Below are 14,288 nucleotides of genomic sequence, written 5' to 3' on the forward strand. Positions count from 1 at the left end.
TCCAAACAGAACATATTCCCTTAAACTTTGATGGTTACCATCTCGGAGGCAAATAAAGCAAGACTTCTGAATCCTGTCCTCCGACCCACTGCATTTGTGTGGTGGTCTTAACAGGCACCACACCACTGTTGGGATTCTTGAAGTTTATAGGCTACAAGCTTTGTTGCAGTGGGAAAGTAGACACCAGCATTGGATGACCATTGTGAGGGCTGAGAAAACATCAAAATATTTCTAATAAATCTGAATAAAATAGGAAATTTTATGGCAACATTGCTTCAAAGCAATTCAGCATTACACCAAAAAGAAAAAAAAGAAGAAAATTATGAACTCAAGGCACAAAGTACTGAATAAAATCAAATACCTCCATAATTTGAAAACCAAATGGATGATGAGACAGCATTGAACAAAATTTCAACGTTGTGACTTCTTAAAATGCAGCAAGTTTAAATCTCTTAATACTTTTCATACACCAAAAGCAGAATATTTAAAAGGGTTATTGGCACACCCGCAGAAACAAGCCAATGAAATTAAGAAATCAAAAACTAGTGCTTCATTATACAATTTGGTCATTCCAGCGTGCTGAACAAATGAGTTTGAACAATTTGAACTTTTTTAGAGAAAATGATATCATTGTTCAGTTCTCAGAACTTTATGCTTGTTCTCTTTGTTGCATTATGTGGCAAATATATTATTTCCATTCATTCCTAAACTTAACTACCTGAATATGCATGAAAACTGACATGCAGCTTAATCAGTCGCAACACAATCAATTTTTTGGAGGTACTAGAGATTATTTCTGTACTACTTCACAGGCTGAATAGGGAACATTTTATCATTTAATTTCATAGTCATCAAATAGAGAAGTAAAAACTTTTTCCAAATGGAGCAGTGCTGCTCTGTTCCTGTGTGTCATACAGCCTTCACAGTCAGAGAAGCGCATCCCTTGGGTTTATCTAAAGAGAGGCTTTGAGATTGCATCAGGACTTTCAAAGAGCTCCCATCATATGCAATTAAGTCATTGTGTGAGAGCGCAAGGTAGAGTGGGGAACTTTTAGACAAGGTGAGCCTTGTTACTTTCCGTGCAGTACTATGGTAACTCTCTTATCTGTTCTCTGTCCCTTCATGCTGTGCCTATGATGGGGAAATGGGTATTGCTTTGCAGAAAAGGATTCACTTGTGTGGAGGTGACCTCTGCTTGTCTATGATAACAGTTTAGATTTTTCTATCCATCTATCTTAAGTGGACATTCATTTGGCTTTGATACGATTACAATGGTCTCATGTTAATGGTCCATTTTAAGCTTTTGACCTTGTGAAACCATTTTTCCCATATTTACATGTAGAAAGAATGTTTGTAATAAAAATTACACTGGTTCAGCAGTATAGAGAGAATTGTATTCTGCTGCAGATCAATAAAAACACCAATGACTCGCCATCAGCAGAGCACAGTGCTGCATTTCTATCCAGCTTTATTACATTGATTGCACCAACCAGCTCTGCACTGAGAGACGGAAACAAAGCTGTCGCTTTACATCCATGTAGTCAGTGTGGCTCATTAGCCCTTGAGGGTGGAATATGCTGCTCGAGCCTCAGTTATTTTGCACAATATGAAGTTGTCACAAAACTGTCAGGCACATATTTAACAGTGCTTTTAGAGATGTCAATCGGACACATTAAACATCACCTGGTGACACTAACCTATGAATCAAATGTCACTTGGGTCGTCATCTTAGATTTAAAAAATCTGTGATAGCTAACAAGAAAGAATGAGCTACTTTTGTCTACAATCCAGGGTATAGCAAGAAAATAGCAATGTCAAGCAGTAAATCTGCCTGTTTGATTGCAAACTGCATGAGTTTGGTATGAGCACAGACAGCTTTACAGATGGAATGATGCGTGTTAAAGCCGTCAGGTGCGAAAGAGCTGTGTTCATACCAATTAAATGGAAAAATTGTCCACACCTTTGCAAGTGAGCACTACTACAGAGGGTTTCAGGCTTTGAAAAAGAGTTTGACAATCTGAGTTGAGTATATCTGTAACAGGAGTTTTAGCCTCAGTCCACTGTGACACAGGAAAAGGTTTTAGGAGCTGCAGCAGGTATTTGAATAAACGATAGGCACTGAAGATTACCCGAGAGGAAGATCCCATCACATATGTCACTATTTGTTTTGGGAATGGTGTTGCATTCATTATCTAATTTTAGAAGGAGAAGCTAATTAGAGTGAGGTGAGTTACAGAGATGATGAATTTAGTGGTAATATAGAAACGGATCATGGAAAAGGCGACCATGAGATACAATAATTAAGATTACCACGTGAGTCTAATGTGAAGTATAATAGACAATAGAAGAATTGTCTGTTCCATTATTCTAAAGAGGATGGTTATTAACTTTGAAAAGAAGCAGCTTTTGTTTTGACTAAAATCAGTGGTTGCCTCCGCAGACTTGACTGCAATTGTTCAACACAGACATTTGTTAGAAAATAGCTGTTCATTTCCACATATAGCTCAGACATTGGAGCGTGTTGTTTTCTTTCTTTTTCATTTCTGCTTTAAACATCTTAAAATGTGATCTGGGACAGCAAGGTGCTCACAGGGGTTAATAGGGAGTGTTAAAACAACACTAGAGAAGTCTGTGATCCTTAAAACTATTCGCTCTTGATTAATTTTGAAGTACATAAACTTCTTTTAAAATATTTTTTGGGGCTTTTTATGCCTTTAATGATAGGACAGTTGGAGAGAGACAGGAAGCAGGGGGCAGAGAGAGGGGGAAGACATGCAGCAAAGGGCCATCCGGTGCGGGACTCGAACCGGGGCCAGCTGCAGCGAGGACAGTAGCCTCTGAACATAGGGCGCCTGCTTAACCCACTACGCCACCGACCGCCCCTGAAGTACATAAACTTTTGATATTAACAGCCCTGAAACTGCTCTAGAACACCCGGGGGCTGAGGTGCTGCATTTCACGACTGCACCTTACCACACTCTTTTGCTTTATGGTTGCATGACATTTTTGTGGACTTCTGATGGCGTCTATGTAGCCTCTTCAACATCACAACAAATTCTGGTGTATGGCTGAACATTTGCACGGCTCTCACAGAAATGTGTTTTTATGACAGCGGTGTTACGTTCCACAACTGAGGGAGGAACCAAAGAGCAAAAAAACTGCCACATTCTACAGTGTTACTTTAAGGCCTTTAGCCAGGTTAAAACTGGAAAAGAAAGAAATTTGATTGATAATTGCAATGATTAAAAAATAAGCCATTATTAATTAATATAGTTTAAATAAGTTGTACATTAGTAAGATCTTATTGAGCGTTTTATGTCTTTTAAACACAGCCAGTATGTTACCACAGTTGTTTCTGGATTTGCTGTAAACGTGAAAATATGAAGTAAATTGCAACATTTCCTATTATAAGGATAGGACCAAAGGATAATCTCTCCAACCCTCTGTTTAGATTTGAATGCACCATCACGTTGAAACCATTTTTAATTGTGCTTTAATCTTCACGTCAAGTAATAATTTAACATTTCCACATGCACAATAAATGGAAATTAGAATTGTACTCATCAGAATGAACAAATACTTGTAGCCATTAGGACTAATAAAATGCCAGACCTTTATTACCATCTCACATTATTCCAGTTTTTTGTTTTCCCCATATTAATCTTTTTTTAAACATGTCGCTGGTATATATTTTTGGGAAAAACTATAAAATCTCAACATTTTACCAATGTATATGTTTTAATATGCTTTAATTGAATATGAAGTTTAAATGCTTTGCATTTAACAATTCAAATGTTTCAGTGACCAATATGGACACGTCAAAGATTCAGCGGTTTTATTTCTACAGTCTAAACTATACTAATAACTAAAACTAAATTAAAATAAAACATATAACAATATTTTGTTAGATATGGGGGGAAAACAGTTTTCATAAATCAATAAACAGTATTTTCCACATTCCCCAGAGTTGCCCTTTGATGACAACTTTGCCCACTACAGTACCGGCACCATTTTAACTTCCTTAACCTGAAATGTCTTTTGCTGAACAGGCTTGCTTTGCTTAATGCTTCCTTGGTGGAGTTTTCTCTTATTTGTATGCTTTTGAGAACATCAGCGTGTTGTGGTGAGGAAGTGTTGCTATTCAAAAAGGTAAAGTTAAATTAAAGAGGTGAAAACTGGAACGAGAAAGTCTCTTTGCTTTTTAAATACCAAACAAAAATGGTCCCCTTAGACCTTGAGACAGAGTGAAAAAATATACTGTATCTCCATCAGCATAAGACACTCTTCCCACGATTTTTGATCTGCTAATAAAAAACAAATTCAGCATAAGATATGTTTAAGCTGATAAGTGGCCACTGAACAACCAAACAGCCCACACTTTCCCCCTATTGTAAGCATTCCTTGTCATTATATAATTGAGCTTTCACTTGAAAAGGATTGGCAGTCATAATTTTGTCTTCTCAATCTCAATAGAAAAATTAGCACAGCTTCTATGAAAGCTAATGTTTAGTAGTTATTTTCTGTTTTTTTTTTACTTCTCACTCAGCCTGTTGAGTCAATAATTGAATCAGTCTCAAATTTCATGCAGCACCATTACACTGTTGGGCAGCATCTGATCTAATTGATGTTTTTACATGATTCCTTCATTTTCAGTAACATCACAGTTTTGATTGACCATTTGCTCATTTTGACAGAAATTGATCACCATACACATATTCTATAAGCATTCACATATTGTGGTTGCTCGTTTTGTCCTCCATGCCTGATCTGTGTCAGACTGGAGGCAAACAGATCCCTGGCCCTTAGAGCAGCCATGTGTTCATATAGGACATGGTAGAGATCCAAATGAGAAAATCTGCAGTCCTTGAGTCATCTTAGGGGACATTTTAGATTGAGGATCCTAATTCATGGATGGAAACTGCCATGATTCTTTATAAAGAAGATAACTGCATTTCAGTCATCCCACCAAGAAAAGGGTTGGCCTTTAAAAATGCCACACAATACAACCTTGTCTTAGTTTCTCACAAGAAACTTCAGTCTGTCTCGATTGACAGGAGCTTTGGAATTGTTGAAGACTTTTTTGAGATTTTTGACTAACTTAATGTGATTGTTTAGGGCAAATGAAATTTGCACATCTAATCAGACGTGTCTCGGAACAGCTAGGCAGTTTAGAGAAGGTTTACAATTTTGAACCTGCAGGCGTCTTTCCAGTAAGATCTTTGAAGGGAGCATTGCATCTCTGACCTCCCTGTAAAGGAGGTGAGTTAGCCTGTAAAGTTCAAGAAATTGTCATACATCACTCTATAAGACAATAATTGGATTTTTCAGTTACGTAAAAAAAATTGCTATTCCATGACTGCAAAAGAGCAAAAAGGTCTAACACACACAAAAAAACACCCATAAGTCTGATTGATAAAGGGAAGCAGTATTGATAGTAAGATGAGATCGTTGTGAAGGAAAGCTATAATGGCACATGACAGTGTGAAGGACCCACTTCTGACTTTTAGTCATGAACTAGCTACTTCAGGCACGGTTGAAATGTTGCCAGATGTGTTTGTATTCATTACTTATTTTTACATTGCTGAAAGGCTTGATGACTTTTCTGAAAATCTTGTCATTCTTTATCATGCCACCACTCAAAGGTGTCCAAACATGGCCTAACTGAAAGATAACAAAGCAACTCTATGTTCATAGAACTGATTATGCTATAAATACTGAATGTCAACATGTTGAATCGGCTGTTACTGCTAAAGTGACAACCTACATTGTATTATCATACAGCAATGATTAAACTTTTTTTTTTTTTTTACTTTTGATATCTGCTATAATGGTGAGGAATACAAAATATAAAAGGAATTAGAAATATAAAGAATTGTGGTCTTATTAAGCGGTGTTGCCAGGAGAAAGCATCTTCTCTCTAAGGGGCATAACACACAAGACCGACAATCGGCCCTTGGCCACATCTGAAGTATTGGTGACCATCTGTCTCCTGCATTTTTTTAATTGTGCACCCTGTCGTCATTGTTGGAATTTGTCAACGTCTTTTTTCAGCTGATTCAACATGCTGAATCGTCCTGTGGCTGTTGGTGAGAGACCTCACTGTGACTGGCTGTTCAATGTAGCAATGGAGAGCAAGAAAATGGGGGGTGGGAAAAGAAAAGAAAGCTAACTCTTAATCTTAATGCTGTTACTCACACTGTATTTTCCAGTTTTAAGCTGTAATGAACTGTCTTACCAATTATAACCCAAGTCTGTTCAATTTGACCCCACAGTTGTAGAGCTGGTACTGACTGAAGTTGGATGTTACTACAGCTGTAAAAAAAAACAAAAAAAAAACTGTTTAAAATAACTGACAGATTAAACAACTATCAAATTATGAATAAAATATTGAAATTGGAAAGTCAAAATTAAATCAACAAGAAATTCTGGTATTCACCCAAACTCCATCATTAGGAAGTGTGGGAAGTGGGAACATATATGGAAATCACATGATAAGAAGATAACATATGATTGTTAAAGTTGGATCACTAATTGAGATGTTTCTTTCTTTTAAATGGAGAAGGCTGGTAAGATATGATTATAGCCTGACAAGGCCTTTTAATTGGACTGTGGCCCCTTTCCCTGTATAAAAGCACCAGAGGGTAAACAAATGATTACCAAAGTATGCCTGTCTCTGAAATTATATGTGGCAATATGCCCCCTTTCAGCTTGTTAGTACTGGATAGTGGAATCAGTATCAGGTCAAGTGGTGAATTGGACAGCTTTACTGCTCTTTACACTTTTGTCCCCTTAAACAACTGAGATGCACTCTATCCCCTGTGGTTATTCTCTGTTGTTACCAAATTTTTCTGTCACGTCCGTTTCAAAACCTGGGACACAAACTGTGGAGCACATTATCATGCTGGTTTAGTATGATTTAAAATAAATTCTTGGTATAGCAGCCTTTTTCCAGGATTGCCATTTTCTCTCATGAACTCACTTTCAGTCACATCTCATGAGACTTTAACATTGTATACCATAAGCTGATTAATTGATGTCGTAGTGCATAATATTTGCCAGAATTACCTACTGTCATGTGGATGAACTGAAACACTTTGTTGATTTTTCCTCAAGCAGTCAATTCATTCATTTTTCTATGGTGCAGCTAATCAACCATTTTCTTTCTTCTCACAGGTTAGGGTTCCCCATGATGATAATGACATGTATGATTGCCATGTGCTACCTGCTGGCCACCCATATTGGATTGGGATGGAACATGTAAACCATACTTGCTGTCAGGAGCCAAAGAAATCCTGCGTGTGTGCGTCTTCATGTGTGTGCATGTGTTCACTCCTCCAAGAGGTTCAGCTCACTGTGTAACCTGACTGACCAATCAGATTACAAGCACCACATGGAACACTGTAGCCATATGTTTGTTTTTTTTTTATACATGGGGAAGTGTCATTGCATGCAGTGTGAATCATCAGGGACAAGATTTACAGGAGCTTTGACCAAAATTTTAAATTCAGAAATGGTTCTTTACTGGACAAAGTTATGCAATTTCATAATGGTATACATGGTGCTATGGCCTTAGTGGGTATAACTGGTTTAAGTGATTTCAGCTATGGTCTCTGATGTCATTCTTTTGGATACCCATATGGCCTCTTAACAAAAGGCAGCAAATCATGACGTCAGGTTCATATATAACAATGATTTGCTTTCAGACGCATCTAGAGGAATGATCATGATTTGTCTAAGGCTACGTGCCCACGACAACGGTAACGACAGATAAACGCAGAACATTTCGACAGATGTGCCTATCTTGCACACGGCGACGGCGTTTTTAGGAGTTCAAAACGGAGAAAACGCAAACGCCCTCCAGAGTGGAGATCTTGAAAACGATCCAACCTCTCGTCGCCGTAGGAACAGTTCAAAATGCAGAAGTGCGTTTTTTCCACACGTTAAGTGGGTAGTTCTCCATTAACGACTCACATATCTCACTATATTTATTTTGGACACTCTCCCAATCCACATTATCCACTGCCTTCCTGGCTTTGTAGTTCAGTGTCGTGTTCAGGAGCAACTGGACCTCATCATCTGTCCAAACAAAGTTTGAAGGCGTACTGTTGTTGCTGCCGCGCTTCGCCATTTTCTTCCAACTGACGCGGAGGAAGTAGCCACAAAACAGGCATTTCTCATATTTATTAATATATAACAATATAACTCATATAACAATACCAAAGGTATTGTTGCTACTGCCACCTACTTCCGGGGTGTGCATACTACATCGGCAAACTGCGAGTTTTATACGTTTTCCCTGTTCCCATGGGTAGACAGATATCCACCCCAAGACGCTCGTGAGAACGCAGATAAATTGTGGAGGAAAAAAACGGACATCTGCGTTTATGCTTCAGAGCGTTGTCGTGGGCACGTAGCCTAAGACAAACATTTCATCTTGGGTTTACCAAACCTGTGCTTATATTTGAAAGAAATCACAAAATCCAGTGAAAGGGATTTTATAACAGCGTTTGTCTTTATTTCTTTGTTGGATTCTCAAATCTTAGAACCAGAAAACAAAAAAAGTATCAGTTTAATTGAAAACGATTCAGGAAAACTGTTGCAGTTTTCACAGCATTGCACACACACACTGATTTTGTCAAGTCCAGTTAATCATACTTAATGTAGTGGTAGTACGAAGTACTTAGAAAAGTCTGTACATAGGCAACGGCTTACCTTGTCAAGCTAAAACTTTTTTCTGTATTTATTGTACAGCCTGGCAACCTAAACATCATCTGTGTTCAATTAACTAAACTCTCACATAAATAAAAAAAGTCAAATCGTCATGACTCTGGATTTTATTTTACTCAGTGCTTTTTGTGTCACTATTATTCATGAAGATGGATATCAACAATAAACACTAAAATATATTTTCCGATAGAAATAATTGAAAAAAACGTTATACAGCTTAATACAATGAGTCATGAGTCCGTGGTCATTTTCAAAACGCACTCCAAAAGCAAATTAATGATATTCAAATAGTTTCTTACACAAAAAGGAGCGACAAACATAGATAAACACTTTTCACTTATTGATTTAAAACTAATAAACTAATAAAATAAATTATAATATTACGTTTGGGGTAGCCTAATATATGAAATTGGTTTTATTTGCGGCACCGGGACGTCCGGCACAGGTGAGCTGTCATCGATGTCTGTAATTGCAATTATTAATGTTGCATATGACGCCAGCGTGCAAAAGACGCATGGACTCTGTGGAGAGCTCCGCTCCAGCTGGCTGCTGTGACAGGTCACTGACACTGTATTTCTGCTTAATCTAACCTGTTGCAGACTCACCCGATTTACATTAATACCTGTATTTTGATATTTGACATTTCAGGGGATTTTGATAATAGATTATTAAAGTTGGTTTGCGTGGTTCTGGAGTTCCTCTAAAAAAAAAAAAAATTTAAAAAAGGCTTTAACAGGCTATTAAAGGAATTGTCGGAAAGGCGGCATGATTATAAAAGAATAAAACATACCGCCATTCTGACCATGAGAGGAAAAAAAAAAGAGTCGGAATGACGGGACGTTTGATTGAAAAGTAAGTGTCGCCATTCCGACAATTTGAGGCCCATGTTGGAATGGTGAGATGTTGGAATGGCGGCATGTAACCGAACTATCAAAGTCATTTGAGTCCTGATAATAATCACTTCTTCTCTCAGAGAGCTGATGTATATACTATGTTCCATTTAGTGTGTTATAGGGATTAGAGGATTTTATGGCTGCAGGTTCAACCTTTGTATATAAAAAACCTTTTAGTATAAAGGTTTAAAATGATTTTTTACTATTTAACATATTGCTCCTAAAGGTATTGGTGACTAGAGGTAAATCGATTTTACATTGTTAGCCTTACATAGGATAAAAACATCACCTATCAACATATAATCGGAAAGCCACTTAAAGGATAAGACCGGTTTTTTTACATTTGGCCCTTGATTTCACATTATAACATGATGTTCTACTCACCCCTGCTTGTTGTTGAACATTTGGAGCTGTTCCGAAGATATTCGCGAGGCGTCTGGCTGCTCTCTTGAGATATTCGGCCATGAAACGGTTTCCTATGGGCAAGCTTATACAGGCACAAACTATGCTGTTTATAATTTATTAATTACTCTACACTAGCACTGATAACGTGGAGGTGCGTCGCTTAATTAAAAAAAATCCAGGTTACTAATTTTGAATTTTAGCCGAATGAATAAATAGGCAGCAGGTCTGTGGGCTGTCTGTGGTAGTAGCACCACGAGGACGTCAGTAACACCCACTTTACGACAAAAAAATCAAAATTACAATAACCCGGATTTTTTTAAGTAAGCGACGCACCTCCACGTTATCAGTGCTAGTGTAGAGTAATTAATAAATTATAAACAGCATAGTTTGCGCCTGTATAAGCTTGCCCATAGGAAACCGTTTCATGGCCGAATATCTCAAGAGAGCAGCCAGACGCCTCGCGAATATCTTCGGAACAGCTCCAAATGTTCAACAACAAGCAGGGGTGAGTAGAACATCATGTTATAATGTGAAATCAAGGGCCCAATGTCAAAAAACCGATCTTATCCTTTAAGGCAATGCTTGTGTTTCCTAATGGCATGCTGCTGTGGATTTCAAAGGCACACCAGAAATGGTTCGGCCTTCCTTTCCCGACAGAAATAAGAAGAGGTTGAATAAGGGCAACTGGACTTCTTCTAGGACAGAAGCTTCACAAACTAGCACAGAGTAGACGAATGAGAGAGGAAGTCACAAGTCAGATACAGAGGCACTCCAGAGAATCCAGTTACTTTTCAAGATAAAATATCCCTGATGGCAAGGCAAGTTTATTTGTAGAGCAAAATTCGTACACAAGCAGGGGGGAAATTTTTCAGGCCGGGCATTTTTAACCAAGACCAGGCCACCACCAGGTATTGAAGGGGAAAAAATGAAGTGCGCTGTGACAGCATGTTTTTTTTTGGACCCTTAAACCACTGTTTCCCAACTGCTTTTGACGTGCGTACCCCTTAAGCCTTTTTGTCATACCATGAGTACCCCTTCACTCATGCTCTATGTGACTATGCTGCACACATTTGTTAATTTTTCCACATACCCCCTGCAGTGTGCTTGCGTACCTCTGGTGGTATACGTACCCCTAACCCCTTGTTGGGAATCACTGCCTTAAACGATCAATGTGCACCAGGAGACACAAAGATTTTTAACACTATGAGAAGCATAATGAAAAGTTCTCCCAAAATACTGTTATTATAGGCTTGTCAAAATTATGTTCTATTGACCGTAGGTCACATTACTTTTTAGACATGTCATTTCTTTCAGCCTTGTTACTTAAATTTAAGTTAAGGAATTATATTAAAAGATTAATTCATTCATTTTAGTTAATATAATTATAATAAATGTAATACTGTAGGCTAAACTACAGTAAACATATCCAATATTTTCAGGCATTTCGCAGCATCTGCCTGAAGGGCTGCTTTCTTTTGATCCCTGGCTCTTTCAGCGCCACCCTTCCTTTTCTTCCCACTAACATCCTGTGACGGACTGGTTATTCCTGGGACTGCTCCGCCCACTGTCAGCTGTGTATAGTGGTGCGTTAGGCTCTTGCTCATCATCTGATGGAGCGCAGGTGCGCACCCTGATGAGTATGAGTATATATCCCCAGCACACTGGCATGGCGGGGCCTCCCCTTTTCCCCATTTGGCGTTTTGGTTTTGTTTGGTCACCCCTAGACATCTTTTGCATACACTACACGATTACTGACTTTGCACCTACATTATCTTTTATTCTCTTTAATTGATAAATATCAAAAAACCGTCATCTGCGTGTGGATTCCTTTTATGTTGCACCTTTTGAGCCAGGGGTCGTAACAATCCATATTGCCCGCTATCGCTCTGCCTGGCACTACCAACCTACCAACCGAGGACGAGATGGAGGGGTAGGCCTAATTGGCCTACCCCAGGGGTCGAGCAGTGATTTTAGATGTGGGGGTGTTCCAGGGGTGGCACATGAGCACCACATCAAGTTCAAAGACTGTATATAAAAAGGTCAAGCCTCACAATAGAGATACAGCATCATAATTTACACATTTTTAATCACAAAATGTAACATTTACTCACTATGACAGAGTTATCACCGTGGATTTACTGTAGGCTACGAAATTGCCCTCTTTTGGCGATCTACGGTGGGCTCACACTGTAGATCGCCAAAAGAGTAAGATTCTGATCACTATTTTTTTTTCCCCATTCACACATTAGCCCCTTTCACACTGCCGAATAACCCGCGTTTAATTCGCGAATTTAGCGTGTCCGCTGTTGCGTTCACACTGCCGACCCGGCAGTGACGCTGCCGCGTCAACTCGACTCGCCTTTCGACCCGCGTCGGACCCTAGTCTTTTTGCCGAGCTGAGTTTGATGTGAACGCAATCGACGCGGGTCGGACGTGGGCGTGACGTGAGGAGTTTAAAAGACAGAATGGACAGCTGATTCAGAACAACAGCGACAGGTGAGGACAAGTTTCCCTCTGTTTTAGCCCACATCAAGTTCGAGACATTTTTGAAGATGGCCAACTGGGGAGACAAGGAGGTCCGCAAGCTCCTCAGCCCCCGAGCAGAGGACGTTATTTACCGCCACATGTTGGGGACGGTGAAGGATGGACCTCTGCTGGAAGGGCTGGCGAGAAAGATGGGAGAGCGCGGTTTCCCACGCAGCAAGACGCACCGTAAAGTAACATCTCCATGAACTGCATATACAATTGCAAAAACGAGTTCTCAAGGTGTCCCGCCATCATTTGTCTCAAAATTTTGATGCAGACAGGTGTATTTAACCCTACCTCCGACGCATGGCTTGTGCCTACGTCATTGTACACGCCCAGCATTTTATGTGTTTCGTGTGACGCTCTGCCACTAGGCAACGCCCCCTGAACTCGGCTTCAGGCGACACGGGTCACCAACACGCCAAGCATTCACATTGCTCGACGCGGGTCGAAGGTGCAATTTGGACCCGCTAAGGTGGCGGTCGCAGTGTGAAAGGGGCTACTGACTCCCAAGTCACGTAAAACTACGTTTTTACTGCCCATGCGTTGGCTCCCACATGGTAAAAATACGTTTTTACGTTTTTTTTTATGGATTCTGAATCTATACATTCTAATGCACATTCTGTGTGATTTGCGACACGACGCAAATCCTCTGACCCGGATATGTAAGTATCTAAAGTGCGACAGGCTGAAAGAGCGCACGTTTCACAAAAGCCCCGATATCTCAGTTTGTTGTTGATTTTGGTGGATACCCGCCTTGGTTTAGCTAAGGATAGCTCGCTAATGGCGGCACCTAGAGACACGCAGTTTTGACCCACAAAGAGTTTAAAGTCTCAGCTTTCAAACGAGCCATAACATGTTTCAGTGGCCCTATCACATAATATGCTGTGACTGTACAAAAAACGTCAAAAAAATGGTTTAGAACGCTGGGATTCTACGACATAATTCTGTAAAAACCGCCGGTATTCAATGTGTTAAGTTCTGATGTGTGACTTGGGGGGGGGGGGGGGGGGGGGTCTCACTAATACAAAATTATTATGACTTGATCAGGTGCAGTGACAATGCATCCTTGTTCATATTTCACCAAAAATCATTCCCTTCCAAACATCAAAACCAATCATCATCATCATCATCAACTTTATTATATAGCCTTTTAACACAGCCGTAGCTGAAACAAAGTGCTGTACAACACAAAATAAAACAAGGCTTAAAACACAAGAACAATGTAAAAACAACAATAAACAACAACAATATTAAAATAATAAAAACAATAAAACAATACTAGAAACAGAGTCTCATGCTGGGTCAAAAGCCAGGGAATAAAAATGGGTCTTAAGACGGGTTTTAAAAATGGGCAGTGAAGGGGCCTGTCTAATGTGAAACGGGAGGTCGTTCCACAGTTTCGGACCGGCAGTGGAAAAGGCTCTGTCTCCTCTGAGCTTCCGCTTGGCCCTCGGTACCTCCAGGAGCAGCTGATCAGCTGACCTGAGGCATCGGGCAGGAGCATACGGATGGAGCAGCTCAGAGAGGTAAGGCGGGGCGAGTCCGTTTAAAGATTTAAAAACAAATAAAAGAATCTTAAAATGGACTCTAAAATGCACAGGCAGCCAGTGGAGGGAGGCTAAAATGGGAGTGATGTGCTCCCTCTTACGTGTTCCAGTCAGGAGGCGAGCGGCAGCATTTTGGACCAACTGGAGACGTGTTACTGTCTCAAAGTGCGTGCGTGCGAGGAAGGGC

General features: G+C 39.8%; 1 protein-coding gene across 1 annotated transcript in view; it reads left to right on the plus strand.

The window, feature by feature from the left end:
- oca2 (oculocutaneous albinism II) overlaps window positions 1–8,791 on the plus strand; it is a 67,948-nt gene extending 59,157 nt beyond the window's left edge. The window contains exon 24 of the mRNA XM_075486213.1: window positions 7,174–8,791. Coding sequence (XP_075342328.1) covers window positions 7,174–7,261 — 88 coding nt within the window. The 3' untranslated portion in view covers window positions 7,262–8,791. The remainder of the gene's footprint in view (window positions 1–7,173) is intronic.
- Window positions 8,792–14,288: the final 5,497 nt, after the last annotated feature.

This window comes from Odontesthes bonariensis, chromosome 15 (genome assembly GCF_027942865.1).
Source record: "Odontesthes bonariensis isolate fOdoBon6 chromosome 15, fOdoBon6.hap1, whole genome shotgun sequence".
NCBI lineage: Eukaryota > Metazoa > Chordata > Actinopteri > Atheriniformes > Atherinopsidae > Odontesthes > Odontesthes bonariensis.